Here is a 13112-nt window from a genome sequence, read left to right as displayed (position 1 = left end):
ACTCTGCCCCTTACATTCTGCAGACACACAGTGACAAGGTCAGGCTGGCACATATAATTTGACTGCAGGGTCAGACTACACGACGCATGTCTGTAGTCTGTTACCATAGAAATGCGTTGCGGTTTATAAGAGCTATAGCCACAAAATGTGACATACTGTACTATTATACCATAGTGACAGCTTTGGCTGTAATTAACAGTGTAGGTCCACCCCAGCCATTTAACCCCCTCGAATGCTGCAGGTACTACTGACTGTGGCATCTAAGGAGGTTAGGAGAGGAAGGAAGACCCTCTCAGCCACCACAATGGTGCCCCTGCAGTACAATTGTGGGGTGCTGATGGGCTGTCATGGCAGCCAGGGGGCTTTTAAGCACTTAATAGGATGACTGTCAGTGAAGAACGCACAAGTATTAAAGGTATTATGGACCTGATCGGCGGAAGCAGTGCTGTTTCCTTAGATGCACTAAAAGTACTCAAGGGGTTATATCAACCAAAACTGCATTGCCCAATGGTACCGGCATAGGTCCGGTGTTACCTGTGTGCTTGGTCATGTGATATTTCAGCTGGTTCACCCACTTGCACTTGTAGCCACATTCTGGGCACAGGTAGTTCTTCTCGTCCTTGTGGATGCGCATGTGGTACTACAAGTACAAGGAAAGATTGTGCAATTATTCAAGGTCAGACAGTTTAGCGTCCATTGCTCATTGGGTGGTCCAGGTTCAGGTTTTCCCTCCAATGATCTCTCCCCTGTGGGCACTACGGGCCATCACTAAGGCATATAACATACAGAGGGGGGTCTAACGGGACAAGTTCTCTGCTTTTGGATAACTGACACCCCCCTCACTTCCGCCCCAGAAAACTTACTTTAAGACGTGAAGGGTCTGCGCAGGCGTAAGTGCAGAGGTGACACTTGTAGGGTTTTTCACCGGTGTGGATTCGGCTGTGCCAGGTGATCTTCTGCTTATTCCGGGTGCTGTAGTCACAGTCTGCGCACTTGTAAACACGCGTGGCCCCGTGGCTCTTCACGTGATGGTCATAGACTAGTTCATGACGACAGGAGAAGGAGCAGAAAGGGCATCGCAGGGGGCCATCGTCCGCCTCTCCGTCGGGCAGCCCGCTGCTTTCATGCTCCTCCGAATAGTGATTGATAAGCTGCTGCCTGTCTTTGGCAGCATACTGGCACTGTTGGCAGTGGTGAGAAAAATGAGTTTTCCGATGTTCTTCAATGTCCTCCCTGCGAGAGAACGATTCCTTGCAAACTGTGCATTCCAGCTGGAGGTGCTGCTTCTGCAGGTGGCATCGGAGGGTGGCCTGGCTGTGGCAGGAGAACTGGCATTGTGAACATTCATGAGAGGCTTTTTCGTGGTGCTTCCTCAGGCTGTGCTGCTTTAATGCAGCCTCGGAGCTAAAACTTGCCTGGCAAACAGAGCAGGGGTAGACGGCATCACCGCTGTGGCAGCTGGCCACATGCCGGACGACGTCATTCTGACTGTAGCCGCTATAGTCGCAGAGTTTGCAGAAGTGAGTGGGCATCTTCTCGTGAACCCTCCTTTGGTGAAGCCTCAATTTAGAGTTTGTACCAAATGTCCTGCTGCAAGAACCGCAGGGTATCCGACCGACGCCAGTGTGCAGAGACTCATGGGCTTCGAGCCGGTAATGCCTGGTGGTGCTGAAATCGCAATATCGACAGCGGTGCGGTTTGATACCTTCGTGGCGAATCCGCACGTGCTGCTTCATGCAACGCGGCTGTTTGCAGGTGAAGTCGCACTGCTTGCACTGCAGCTGTAGTCTGTTCTGAGAGTATTTCTGGTGCAACTCTCGATGACGTTTTAACGCCCCGGGAGACATGCATCGAAACGAGCACAAGGGGCACTGGACCTCGCCGGGTTTTAAACAACCTTTCTTCTTGTGCGTTTTCATGGCTCGTTCCTGGGTGCAAGTAAAGACACAGGAAGGGCAAGAAAGCCGACGGGCGCTGGTTGAGTCATACGAGCCTTTGCTAACCCGCATCCCGTCAACCTCTTGCTCTGCATTTTGGTGGTGTTCATCCAAAGGGCTCTCAGGGACACGTCCCATTTCTTGGGTGCTCTCTAGTTGTTTGTGCCGTTTTACGGTTGCCTCAGACTGTAAGCCTGCTGGACTAGGAGCCCTCCGTAATTCCCGGCAGTTCTGGCTGACATGGCAGCTTATGGTACATGCTCTGGAGCAGGAGTAGGAACAAAACAAGCAGTGAAACTTTCCCCCTTCGATTCGGTACTTCTCAGTGACAATCGCAGAGTTCGGGAGGGTATCTGATGAATATACTGCTGCACTCGTTTCTTCGTCATCTAATGTTGCACTCGTTTCTTTGTCATCTAATGACCTTTCTGGAGTTTTGTCCTTTATTGGATTTTGGAATAAACTTGGACACTGGGACAAATGTTCTTCAGCTTCTAATGATTCCTTACCGGAACCTAAGTCTTCCAGACCAGCTGCTAAATCCCTATCTACTTGCTGGCCTACTCCCTCCACCGACATGGCCATCCTAAAACAAGCCCTCTTCTTCCTAAGCCTCACGGGGCACTTCTTAAGGACGTGAGTATTGAGTCCCCTCTGCTGTTTAAAGCTGGCTCCGCACTCCTGACACACTAACGAGGACTTGCGAGGTTGGCATCCATTCTTGGCATGTTGGACGATGCTTCCTTTTTTTTTTGTGATGTAGGAACACTTCTCACATTTGTACACTTGGGCGTTGGACTGGACCACCAGCATTTGGACCCTCCCTTCCAAAACGAGCGCTTCTGCTTGCTCCTTGTCTTGCTTCCTCAATGCTTTTAAGATGGATTCTGGCTTACTGCTTTTATCGTCTGCTTCATCCAGAGGGACAGAGGTGGCTTCAACTTCTTGGATGGTGCCTTCATGAAGTTGGCTGGACTGGCATACTATGGTCAGCTGGACGCCACCCTTCACCACATCTGCCCAGGACTCCTGCACTTCTACAGGGATGTCTCCAGGCTGTAGCTCCAGATCAGAGTTCACATGGAGGGGCAGCTCGTCACCTTTCTCGCTCACTTCACAGAGGAAGGCTTCTTCGTTGTACTGCACGGTTACGCAGACCCCATTTTCATCCTTCTCTGTATCATCCCCCATGTTCAGATCTGCTTCTTCTTCATAGTCTTGCCCACAGTTTGCATGGTCCTCGCCGGTCATGGACTCAGAGAAGCAGAGAATCTCATCACTGGTAGGGAGAGGATCTTCACAAGCAGAAGACTCTTTGGCCAAAAGTTCACTGGACTCAGAAAGTTCAAGTCTTACTGGAAAGTCCTCAATTTCAATACTGCATGCTTCAACTGGCTCTAGGGTAATGGCAGCCAGTAAAGACTCATCTGCACCTGAAATACCTGCATCTCCGGGCGGTTCCTGAAGACCATCCACCTGCATACATTCAGAGGACTCATCATTCACCATCTGCGCAGGGTTACTGCTCGGAGCCTGTTTTCCTGCAGAGGATACACGTTTGCTAGTGGCTGGGACCTCAATTTTGAAAGGAAATAGCAGATCCACACTGCTGTTCTCCTGCTGTTTGCTGGCGTACCGCTCCAGCCAGTCCTGATCCCCGGGGACATAGCCGTGGGACTTGCGCTTGTGGAAGAAGAGGCTGGTATTACTAAATGTACGGAAAGAGCAGAGGGCACAGCGAAATTCCCGATGCTTGGTGTGCTTGCCGTTTTCATGGTTGCGCAGGGTCTGCTTGTACTTGGTTTGATAGTTGCAGTGCTGACATTGGTACATGGTGATCTGGGGGGACTGAGAATGTTTCACCTGCATGTGTTTGTGAAGCTCGGCCTTACGCTTGCAGCCGAATCCACACATTTCACAGATAAGAGTCTTCCCTTGGTGCCGGAGCTTATGGCTACTGAGCTGGTCTGCCCGATGACAGCGGTAGGAGCACTGGTTACAATGGTACCTGACGGAATAAGGACCAAACACCGGACATTATAAATCTGGATAAAAAAAATGCGCTTTTAAATAATTCATTTACTTTCATGCTGCCATATTCTGAGAATAGAGAGTGCAGCTGTTGAGTATAATACAGGATGTAACTCAGGATCAGTAATGTAATGTATGTACACAGTGACTGCACCAGCAGAATAGTGAGTGCAGCTCTGGGGTATAATACAGGATGTAACTCAGGATCAGTAATGTAATGTATGTACACAGTGACTGCACCAGCAGAATAGTGAGTGCAGCTCTGGGGTATAATACAGGATGTAACTCAGGATCAGTAATGTAATGTATGTACACAGTGACTGCAGCAGCACAATAGTGAGTGCAGCTCTGGAGTATAATACAGGATGTAACTCAGGATCAGTAATGTAATGTATGTACACAGTGACTGCACCAGCAGAATAGTGAGTGCAGCTCTGGAGTATAATACAGGATGTAACTCAGGATCAGTAATGTAATGTATGTACATAGTGACTGCACCAGCACAATAGTGAGTGCAGCTCTGGAGTATAATACAGGATGTAACTCAGGATCAGTAATGTAATGTATGTATACAGTGACTGGAGCAGCACAATTGTGAGTCTCTGGGGTATAATACAGGAGATAACTCAGGATGAGTAATATAATGTATGTACACAGTGACTGCACCAGCAGAATAGTGAGTGCAGCTCTGGAGTATAATACAGGAGGTAACTCAGGATCAGTAATGTAATGTATGTACACAGTGACTGCACCAGCAGAATAGTGAGTGCAGCTCTGGGGTATAATACAGGATGTAACTCAGTATGTGAGGTATTGTGCAGCGCTCACCTGAGGTCCCCGCTGTGTTTGCGCATGTGCACGTTCAGGTAATGCTTCCATTTGGTGATGTACCCGCATTCTGTGCACATGTAGTTCTTATCCGTGGAGTGGGTCAGCATGTGCTTAGAGAGGTAACTGATGTCTCGGCACACGAAATCACACTGGCTGCACTTATGAGGCTTTTCACCTGAGAATGGGGAGAAAAATGGTGAATGTATTAATGCTGCCGTCTGGCCATTGTTTCTCTAAGTTTTCAACAGTTAAGTTATTAAGAAATAGAGGACAGGTGGAAAAAGAGCACGACCGCCGGATTAGACTACACAGGGTTTATTTGTAGGATGTAACCATGAACATAGGACCGCACAGGAGCTGAATACACAAAACAATTGGAGCTTATTTTTTATATTAAAGACTATTTGCAAAGTTTATTAAAGGAGATGAGAATCCAGTTTGCAGGACCCTGGTCAGTCGTCCATCACTGCTGGACAGGTGTCTTACATTCCCTTCACCGATTATTTGGAGAAACCCCGTTATTGTGGCTACTGATGTGGCTGATGGATCCGGGTCGATTCACTTATCTCCTGAAATTTCCCTTTAGGTTAAAATAAATGCAGCTCTTGGACGGTAACGGTGCTCGGTGCGGGGGTCTCGCTGGTGTCTGGAGCATTACAGCTTCAGAGGATAAAGTAGGGAAACCCTCCAAGTGTCATCTATAGACAGCTACATGGAGGTCAAGGGCCGACCCATTAATGAGCCCCGAAATATGATCAATCGGCCAAACCGGAGATGACCATGCGTGCGTAAAAGCAGTTTCTGATCTTTTTCACCTTGTAGGTACACAGTACAGTTCTGGTCGGCTGGGTTATATGCCGCAGATTTAGGGAAGCAAAATTACTCTGCACTGAATATAGGAAATAGTCAACTGGTCCTGGTGACGACATGTAAAAAAATATGCATAAAATAACCCCCTAAAAGAGACCAACATGCATTGACTATCGTTGTAGCACTAACCATTACCTCATTATAACACCTCGGGCCTGATCCAGTTACAACGGGTGCCTGGGACTTTGCCTATCCTTAGTATAGATCAATAATATTGCATCAGTGAGGGTCCCACACCCGTCACCTCCGATCTGTTGATAGGAGGTCTGGCAGCAATGGAGCCAAACAGCGGAGCTCCATACACATCGTAGTGGCAATTCTCAGGTACTGCAGCTCAGCTCCCGTTTATTTCAATAGGAGATACTACTGTGTATGGAGCCGTGATGTTCTAGCTCTGTTAATCCGGAAGCTTTTGGACCGGTTAATAGCCGACCTGTTGGAGTGTGGACTGCCACCAATCGGATATTGATGACTTATCCCATCATCAGTATCGTAGTCCTGGACAAGTCCTACAATCTTGAAACAAGAACTAATTACAAAATATCTGTAGACTACACATCATAAAAGGATATTTCCTGTACCTGTGTGTAGCAGCATGTGACGCATCAGGACCCTCTTGTGTGCCGTGGCAAAGTCACAGTCTCCGCAGTGGTGGATCTTCTCGTTGGCGTGCATCTTTCCCACGTGGTCGGCATATTCCACCGGATTAAAGCTCTTGTAGGGGCAGAAGCGGCACGTCAGCTCCTCTTTTCCCGGATGGCCGCACTTCTTGTGCTTGCGGAAGACATGTTTGTTGGAGCACACAAAGTCACAGTCCTGGCAGTGGAAAGCGTAGTGGTTCTTCCGGTGGACTTCCATTTCTTCACGGCTCTTGAAGAGCAGGGAGCAGGCGTGGTAGCGACACTCTACGGCCTGGATGCCGTGAGACTCTTTCACGTGTCGGAGGAAGTCTTTACGATCAGACAACGCTTGGTCACAACCTTGCTGAAGACATCTCATCTTCTGCTCCGTTTTGTGTCCTTTCATGTGATCCTTCAGAGCCTGACTCAGTTTGAAGGTTTCCTGGCACACCGGGCAGGAGTAGGTGTCGGAGTAAAAGTTGGACACCCCTTCGTGAATGCTCGCCATGTGCCGGTTGAGGGCGTTCTTCTCCACGGCACTGTAGTCGCACAGGGGGCAGCTGTGGACCTTGTCACCGGCCTCCCTCATCATGTGGATCTTCAGCTTATTGCGGCTGGTAAAGAACTTGTGGCAGTTCGGGCACTGGAGGTTCGGGTCGGGGAAGTGAAGATGGAGGTGGTCGGCTAAGTGGGTCCTTTTCTTAAAGCATCTCTTGCACTCCGGGCACATGTGGGTTTTATACAGGTGCTCCTTCCCGTTCTCTATTCCTCCTACATTCAGGGAGACAGAAAAATGTCCGTCAATTCTATACGAGTATATTCGGCTCCTGCTACTGGTGGTCTCATAATCATTACTGGGGAAAATTGCTAAGTGCTTTTAAAAAACAACAACTGCAATTTATTTCTTAAAAAATGTTCTTAGTTCAAGACCAGAAGGGATTTTTACTTCTACAGTTTATTGCTCGATGACTATGTTACCGGCCACCTCTGCAAACTATCAGAAGTGGACTGTTTCCTAGCCAAGGAGAGTGCTCTTGCAAACTTTTATTTTTACTATGAAGCTTGTAAGCGCTGCTCTGAAGATGTCCGGATCACTGAATATGACAGGATTTAATACCCCAGTGCTCCTCCGAGACAAAGCTTCCTTGCAGCAGAGGTGATGCAGTTTGTGCCAGTAGCTCAGCCGTGCCGCTGGTCTGAACTGACACTAATCAGGAGCACTCTGTACCCTGGAGAGCCTGAAGCCGAGAGCCGGGGGAACGGCGCGCTCCTGATCACAGGACATGGGTAAAAAGCCATGAACTTTCCCAAAAATGTGCAGCTTCCACACCTCCATTGCTCGTTACAGTGTTTCAGAGCGCTCTTTCCTAATGAACCTGTGATCAGGATGGCATTGTAGTCGCTAGAAGTAATCAAGGTTTTCATTTACTGACAGCAAGCAGAAATCTTAGGAGAAAAAAAAAGTTTCACAATTCTAGGGAGAATCAGCTTTTTTAAAGGAGACTGAGGGCCCCTTTTTCAGTTTTTCAGCCATTTCTATACCATTTATAGAAATCTATGTTTTTTGTGATACGCAGAGGTTCTGGATTCTTACGTGTAACCTGCAGCCTTATTGGACTCTTTTCTCTGGCGTGATTTTCATTTTCCTCATTGCTGTTGGATTCTGGATTTTCAGTTTCGTTTTTCCGAGTATTTTTTCTGCGTTTTCGGCATCTGAGCGATGGGACTGAGTTGTGATCGACGACATCTGAAAAACAAATATTGCATATGAGATGTACATTCAATAGAAGCTGATCAATAAAATAGGAGTATAAACCTGGACCTGATAATCCAGAATTCCTGATTATCTGGCAACGGCCAGGAATAATTCCATTGGGATTAGAAAGAGATTCTCAGTTAACTTATTCTGCAGCCCAAAATTGTCTGTAAATGCCAAACTGTGCAGACATTTCTATTACATAAAATAATTTTAACCCAAATTTCATGCATTTGACCACAATCTTTTCCCAACCTTTTGGTCCTCCAGGTTTGTACTACAAGCCTCAAAAACACACAATGGCATATAAAAAGTTTGGGTCCCCCTGGTCAAAATTATTGTTATTGTGAACAGTTTAGCAAGTTTAAGAACAAATTAACTCTAAAAGGCCTAAAGTTACAGTGTGGGCACCCTCGGGGATTTGTGTGCTCAGATAACTTTGACCAAGGTTCAGACCTTAATTAGCCCGTTAGGGTCATGGCTTGTTCAAAACCCAGCCTCCTCTAACCTTGTGCCAAAAATCAACAGCCATGGGATCTTCTAAGCAGCTGCCGGGCATTCTGAAAATGGTGGAGGCCCACAAAGTAGAAGGATATAAGAAGATAGCAAAGAGTTGTCAAGTTGTCCTTTCCTCAGTTCGAAATGTAATTAAGAAATGGCCGTTACCAGGAACAGTGGAGGGCAAGATAAGGTCTGGAAGACCAAGCAAAATTTCAGTGAGAGATGCTTGTAGGATTGCAAGAAAGGCAAACAAGAACCCCTGCTTGACTGCAAAAGACCTTCAGAAAGATTTGGCAGACTCTGGAGTTGTGATACATTGTTCTTCTATTCAAAGACACCTGTACAAATATGGACTTCATGGAAGACTCATCACAAGAAAACCCCTGCGGTGCCCTTATCATAAAATTCAGAGTTAGAAAAATGAAAAAACATCTAAAGAAGCCTGATGCATTCTGGAAACAAGTTCTTGGACCGATGAGATTAAAACAGAACAATGATATGTGAGGAGAAAAAAAAAGGCACAGAATTTCAGGAAAAGAACATCTCACCAACCATTAAGCATGGTGGTGGATCAATCATACTTTGGGGTTGTGTTGCAGCCAATGGCACGGGGAACATTTCACAGGTGGAGGGAAGAATGGATTGGATGAAATTTCAACAAATTCTTGATGCAAATATAAGACCATCTGTAAAAAAGCTGAAAGTGAAAAGAGGAAGAGGATGGCTTCTACAAATGGAGAATGATCCTAAACACACGTCACAATCCACAATAGACAACCTCAAAAGGCGCAAACTGAAGGTTTTACAATGGCCCTCACAGTCCGCTGATCTAAACATCATTGATAACACAGGTCAACAAAAAAAAAATTTTTTTTCTGGTGTCCAAAATATTTTAATGAATTTGGGGTATTTTTGTGGTGCTGATTCTGAATATGCTATCAGTTTTGCCAGATTGGCTCAAGTTTTTGACATTTTTGGTATCTTATTTATAGCACTTGTTGGTAAATGCGACGCATCATCTCATTAATTACTTGAACTGAGCAGTTCTCAATATAGTTTTGTGTTAATTAGTGTTCTAAAAGTTTGTTCATAGCTTGATTTTTGCACTAACTTTATGTTGTTGTCTGTTTTCCAGTGAAAAGCATGAACTCATCAAGAAGAAGTTGTCTTAACGATCCAGACTCATTCTGTTACATTTGTGGTGAATACACACTGCCAAAACATAGAAGAAACATAACAGACTTCGTAAAAAAAGTGTATTTTGCCTATTTTGGGGTTATGCTTGGGGACCAAGACAAGTTTTGGGCACCACACATAGTGTGCAAAGCATGTATCGAATTATTACGAAAATGGAGCAAAGGACAAAGAAAAAGCTTCAAATTTGGTGTTCCAATGGTGTGGAGAGAGCCAAAAAATCATCATGATGACTGTTATTTCTGTGCAGTGCAAGTGCAAGGATTCAATAAGCATAAGAAACGAAAATGGGAGTAACATGGAATCTGCAAGAAGGCCTGTCCCTCATTGTGAAGATGTGCCTGTACCTGTGTTTACCATAAATAACAGTCATCATGATGATTTTTTGGCTCTCTCCACACCATTGAAACACCAAATTTGAAGCTTTTTCTTTGTCCTTTGCTCCATTTTCGTAATAATTCGATACATGCTTTGCACACTATGTGTGGTGTCCAAAACTTGTCTTGGTCCCCAAGCATAACCCCAAAATAGGCAAAATACACTTTTTTTACGAAGTCTGTTATGTTTCTTCTATGTTTTGGCAGTGTGTATTCACCACAAATGTAACAGAATGAGTCTGGATCGTTAAGACAACTTCTTCTTGATGAGTTCATGCTTTTCACTGGAAAACAGACAACAACATAAAGTTAGTGCAAAAATCAAGCTATGAACAAACTTTTAGAACACTAATTAACACAAAACTATATTGAGAACTGCTCAGTTCAAGTACTAATCCAAAGAAATTAATGAGATGATGCGTCGCATTTACCAACAAGTGCTATAAATAAGATACCAAAAATCTCAAAAACTTGAGCCAATCTGGCAAAACTGATGACATATTCAGAATCAGCACCCCAAAAATACCCTAAATTCGATGAAATATCTTTGGCACCAAAAATGCTGTTGACCAGTGTAATCTGTAGCAAGACCTCGAAATAGCAGAGGATAAAAGACGCCCGAGGAATCTCACAGAACTGGAGGAATTCTCCAAGGAAAAATGGAGGAAAATCCCTCAAACAGGAACTGAAAGACTCTTGTCTGGCTACAAAAAGCGTTTAAAAGCTGTGATACTTTCAAAAGAGGGTGAGACTAGGTACTAACCATGCAGGGTGCCCAAACTTTTGCATCAGACCATTTTCCTTTTAGAAAATGTAAATTAAAAATTACAATATATATATTTTTGGCCTAGAATACAAAGTAAATGTGTCATCTGTAACTTTAGGCTTTTTAGAGATCATTTCATCTTCAACTTGCTTAACTGTTCACGATAACAGTCATTATTTACCGGGGGCGCACAAACTTTTACAAAAATCCTGGCTTCTTTTGAAGGGCAATTGTCAATCACAGGGGGTCATGCAACATTTACCAGATTCTGGGATACAGAGATCTTCCAGTAATATATGACTGTGCAGAGAAGTCGTCATCGCAAACCCCAAATTATATGATGCCAATACACATCAGGGATCCATCACATGATTACGTCAGATGTGATGTGAGTGGGAAATACACGGTAAATATGGCAGATGAAGCGTGCACATATTCACTGCGCCCACGTGCCCTTTACTTACTAGATGGGGGCACAATCTCTAGGAAGTGATCCGCGGCTGGATGGTCGTCAGTGCGGTGCACAAGGGCTGAGGACGGCCGGGATTCAGGCTCTTCTAAAGTAAAATATGGCTCCCTAGGATTAATGTGGGACTTCCGATGTTGGGAGAAAACCTTAGAATTGGAGCTGATAAAGTCACACTGGTTACAGTGAAAGGGAAAATGAGTCTGGAAGTGCCGAGACATCTCCTGGCGTCCGGGGAAGAGGAGACGGCAGGTCCGGTGAGCGCAGGTCACCGGCGTCAGCTTATGCTCCCTCCGCAGATGAGACTGGAACCTTTTCAGGTCTTGAGCCAAGAACGGGCAGTCGCTCTGCCAGCACTTCAGGTCTTGCGCGGGAGGTGGGTGGCTGCGGAAATGTTTCTTTAGCTCACTCGGCGTCTTGAAGTCTTTCCGGCAGATGGGGCAGGTGAGGGCGTCTGCCTCGGCTCGCTGACAGGTCTCCTCCTGCCTGAGGACCGCGTCTGTGATGAGGATCTGGGACTCGGTGAGAGACATGCTGGCACAATCGGACGCTGGCGGATCTCTTAGGTGATGGCAGACCTCCTGGGACAGCAGACTAGCAATGGGCACGGCCGATTTACCTGGATGGAGGCAAAGGAAAAGGCGAATCACAGCTCGGCCACCAGTAGGGACAAATCCAATCCCCCAGACAGTACGGCTGTCACCAGCAGATTTTGGCCATTTTACTGCCCTCGGTTGATTTATTGCTGCGCCTCCTTCTCACTTGTCGGTAACACATCATCTCTTTTAACATATTCTCTGACATGACAAAAGCACTGTGGACACTTTTGCATTTGTCACCCCCTAAAAAAACAAATAAATAAAAAAAGCAAAAAAAACAAACAAAAAACATGCACTTACCAGTGTCATCAGGACAGTCCCCACCAGAAGTCCCAAATATCGTCTGCTCGCCTGTATTCACCGATGTGGTGTCCGTCTGGGACGTGTCTTTGCTCTGCAGATAGATGGACTGAAAAGGCAGAGTGTCCTGAGACGGAGCATGGTCTTCTGCAAAATCTTCTATCTGCCTCCGGGCACAAGGAGACGTCTGAAAAACCAGCTGCTCACATGTCTGTGTGCCCCAATCAGAAGCCACCAACAGTCCGTCCTCTGACATTTCCTACAGAGCGTCAGCTGCTGCATTCTCTACAAAAACCGCGCTGGAGCCTCGTGTGCAATGACTGAAAGGACAAGAAAACGGAGAAGAAATATCTCACAGTAACAAGTGACCACAGGGGAAGAACAGCTCAGGAGGAGTAAGGAGAGAAAAATACAATAATTAACATTACAATACTGGCTAATGAGCATAGTCTTATAGCAGTTATATACCTGTACAGAGGGAGCAGTATTATAGTAGTTATATTCTTGTATATAGGAGCAGTATTATAGCAGTTATATTCTTGTACATAGTGGCAGTATTATAGTAGTTATATTCTTGTACATAGGGAGCAGTATTATAGTAGTTATATTCTTGTACATAGGGAGCAGTATTATAGTAGTTATATTCTTGTACATAGGAGCAGTATTATAGTAGTTATATTCTTGTACATAGGAGCAGTATTATAGTAGTTATATTCTTGTACATAGGAGCAGTATTATAGTGGTTATATTCTTGAACATAGGGGCAGTATTATAGTAGTTATATTCTTATATATAGGGGGCAGTATTATAGTAGTTATATTCTTGTACATAGGGGCAGTATTATAGTGGTTATATTCTTGAACA

At 45.4% G+C, this 13112-nt stretch overlaps 1 protein-coding gene across 1 annotated transcript in view; it reads right to left on the bottom strand.

Annotated features, from left to right (window-relative positions):
• Positions 1-13112, bottom strand: part of ZNF142 (zinc finger protein 142) — a 30831-nt gene that overhangs the window by 5263 nt on the left and 12456 nt on the right. Inside the window, exons 2-8 of the mRNA XM_077273185.1 lie at positions 12249-12568; positions 11348-11968; positions 7884-8036; positions 6251-7060; positions 4797-4974; positions 864-3945; positions 535-640 (exon numbers count right to left, since the gene is read on the bottom strand). Coding sequence (XP_077129300.1) covers positions 535-640; positions 864-3945; positions 4797-4974; positions 6251-7060; positions 7884-8036; positions 11348-11968; positions 12249-12504 — 5206 coding nt within the window. The 5' untranslated portion in view covers positions 12505-12568. The remainder of the gene's footprint in view (positions 1-534; positions 641-863; positions 3946-4796; positions 4975-6250; positions 7061-7883; positions 8037-11347; positions 11969-12248; positions 12569-13112) is intronic.

The sequence above is a fragment of the Ranitomeya variabilis genome, chromosome 7, assembly GCF_051348905.1.
Source record: "Ranitomeya variabilis isolate aRanVar5 chromosome 7, aRanVar5.hap1, whole genome shotgun sequence".
NCBI classification, from domain to species: domain Eukaryota; kingdom Metazoa; phylum Chordata; class Amphibia; order Anura; family Dendrobatidae; genus Ranitomeya; species Ranitomeya variabilis.
This window is presented reverse-complemented; position numbering and strand designations above follow the sequence as displayed.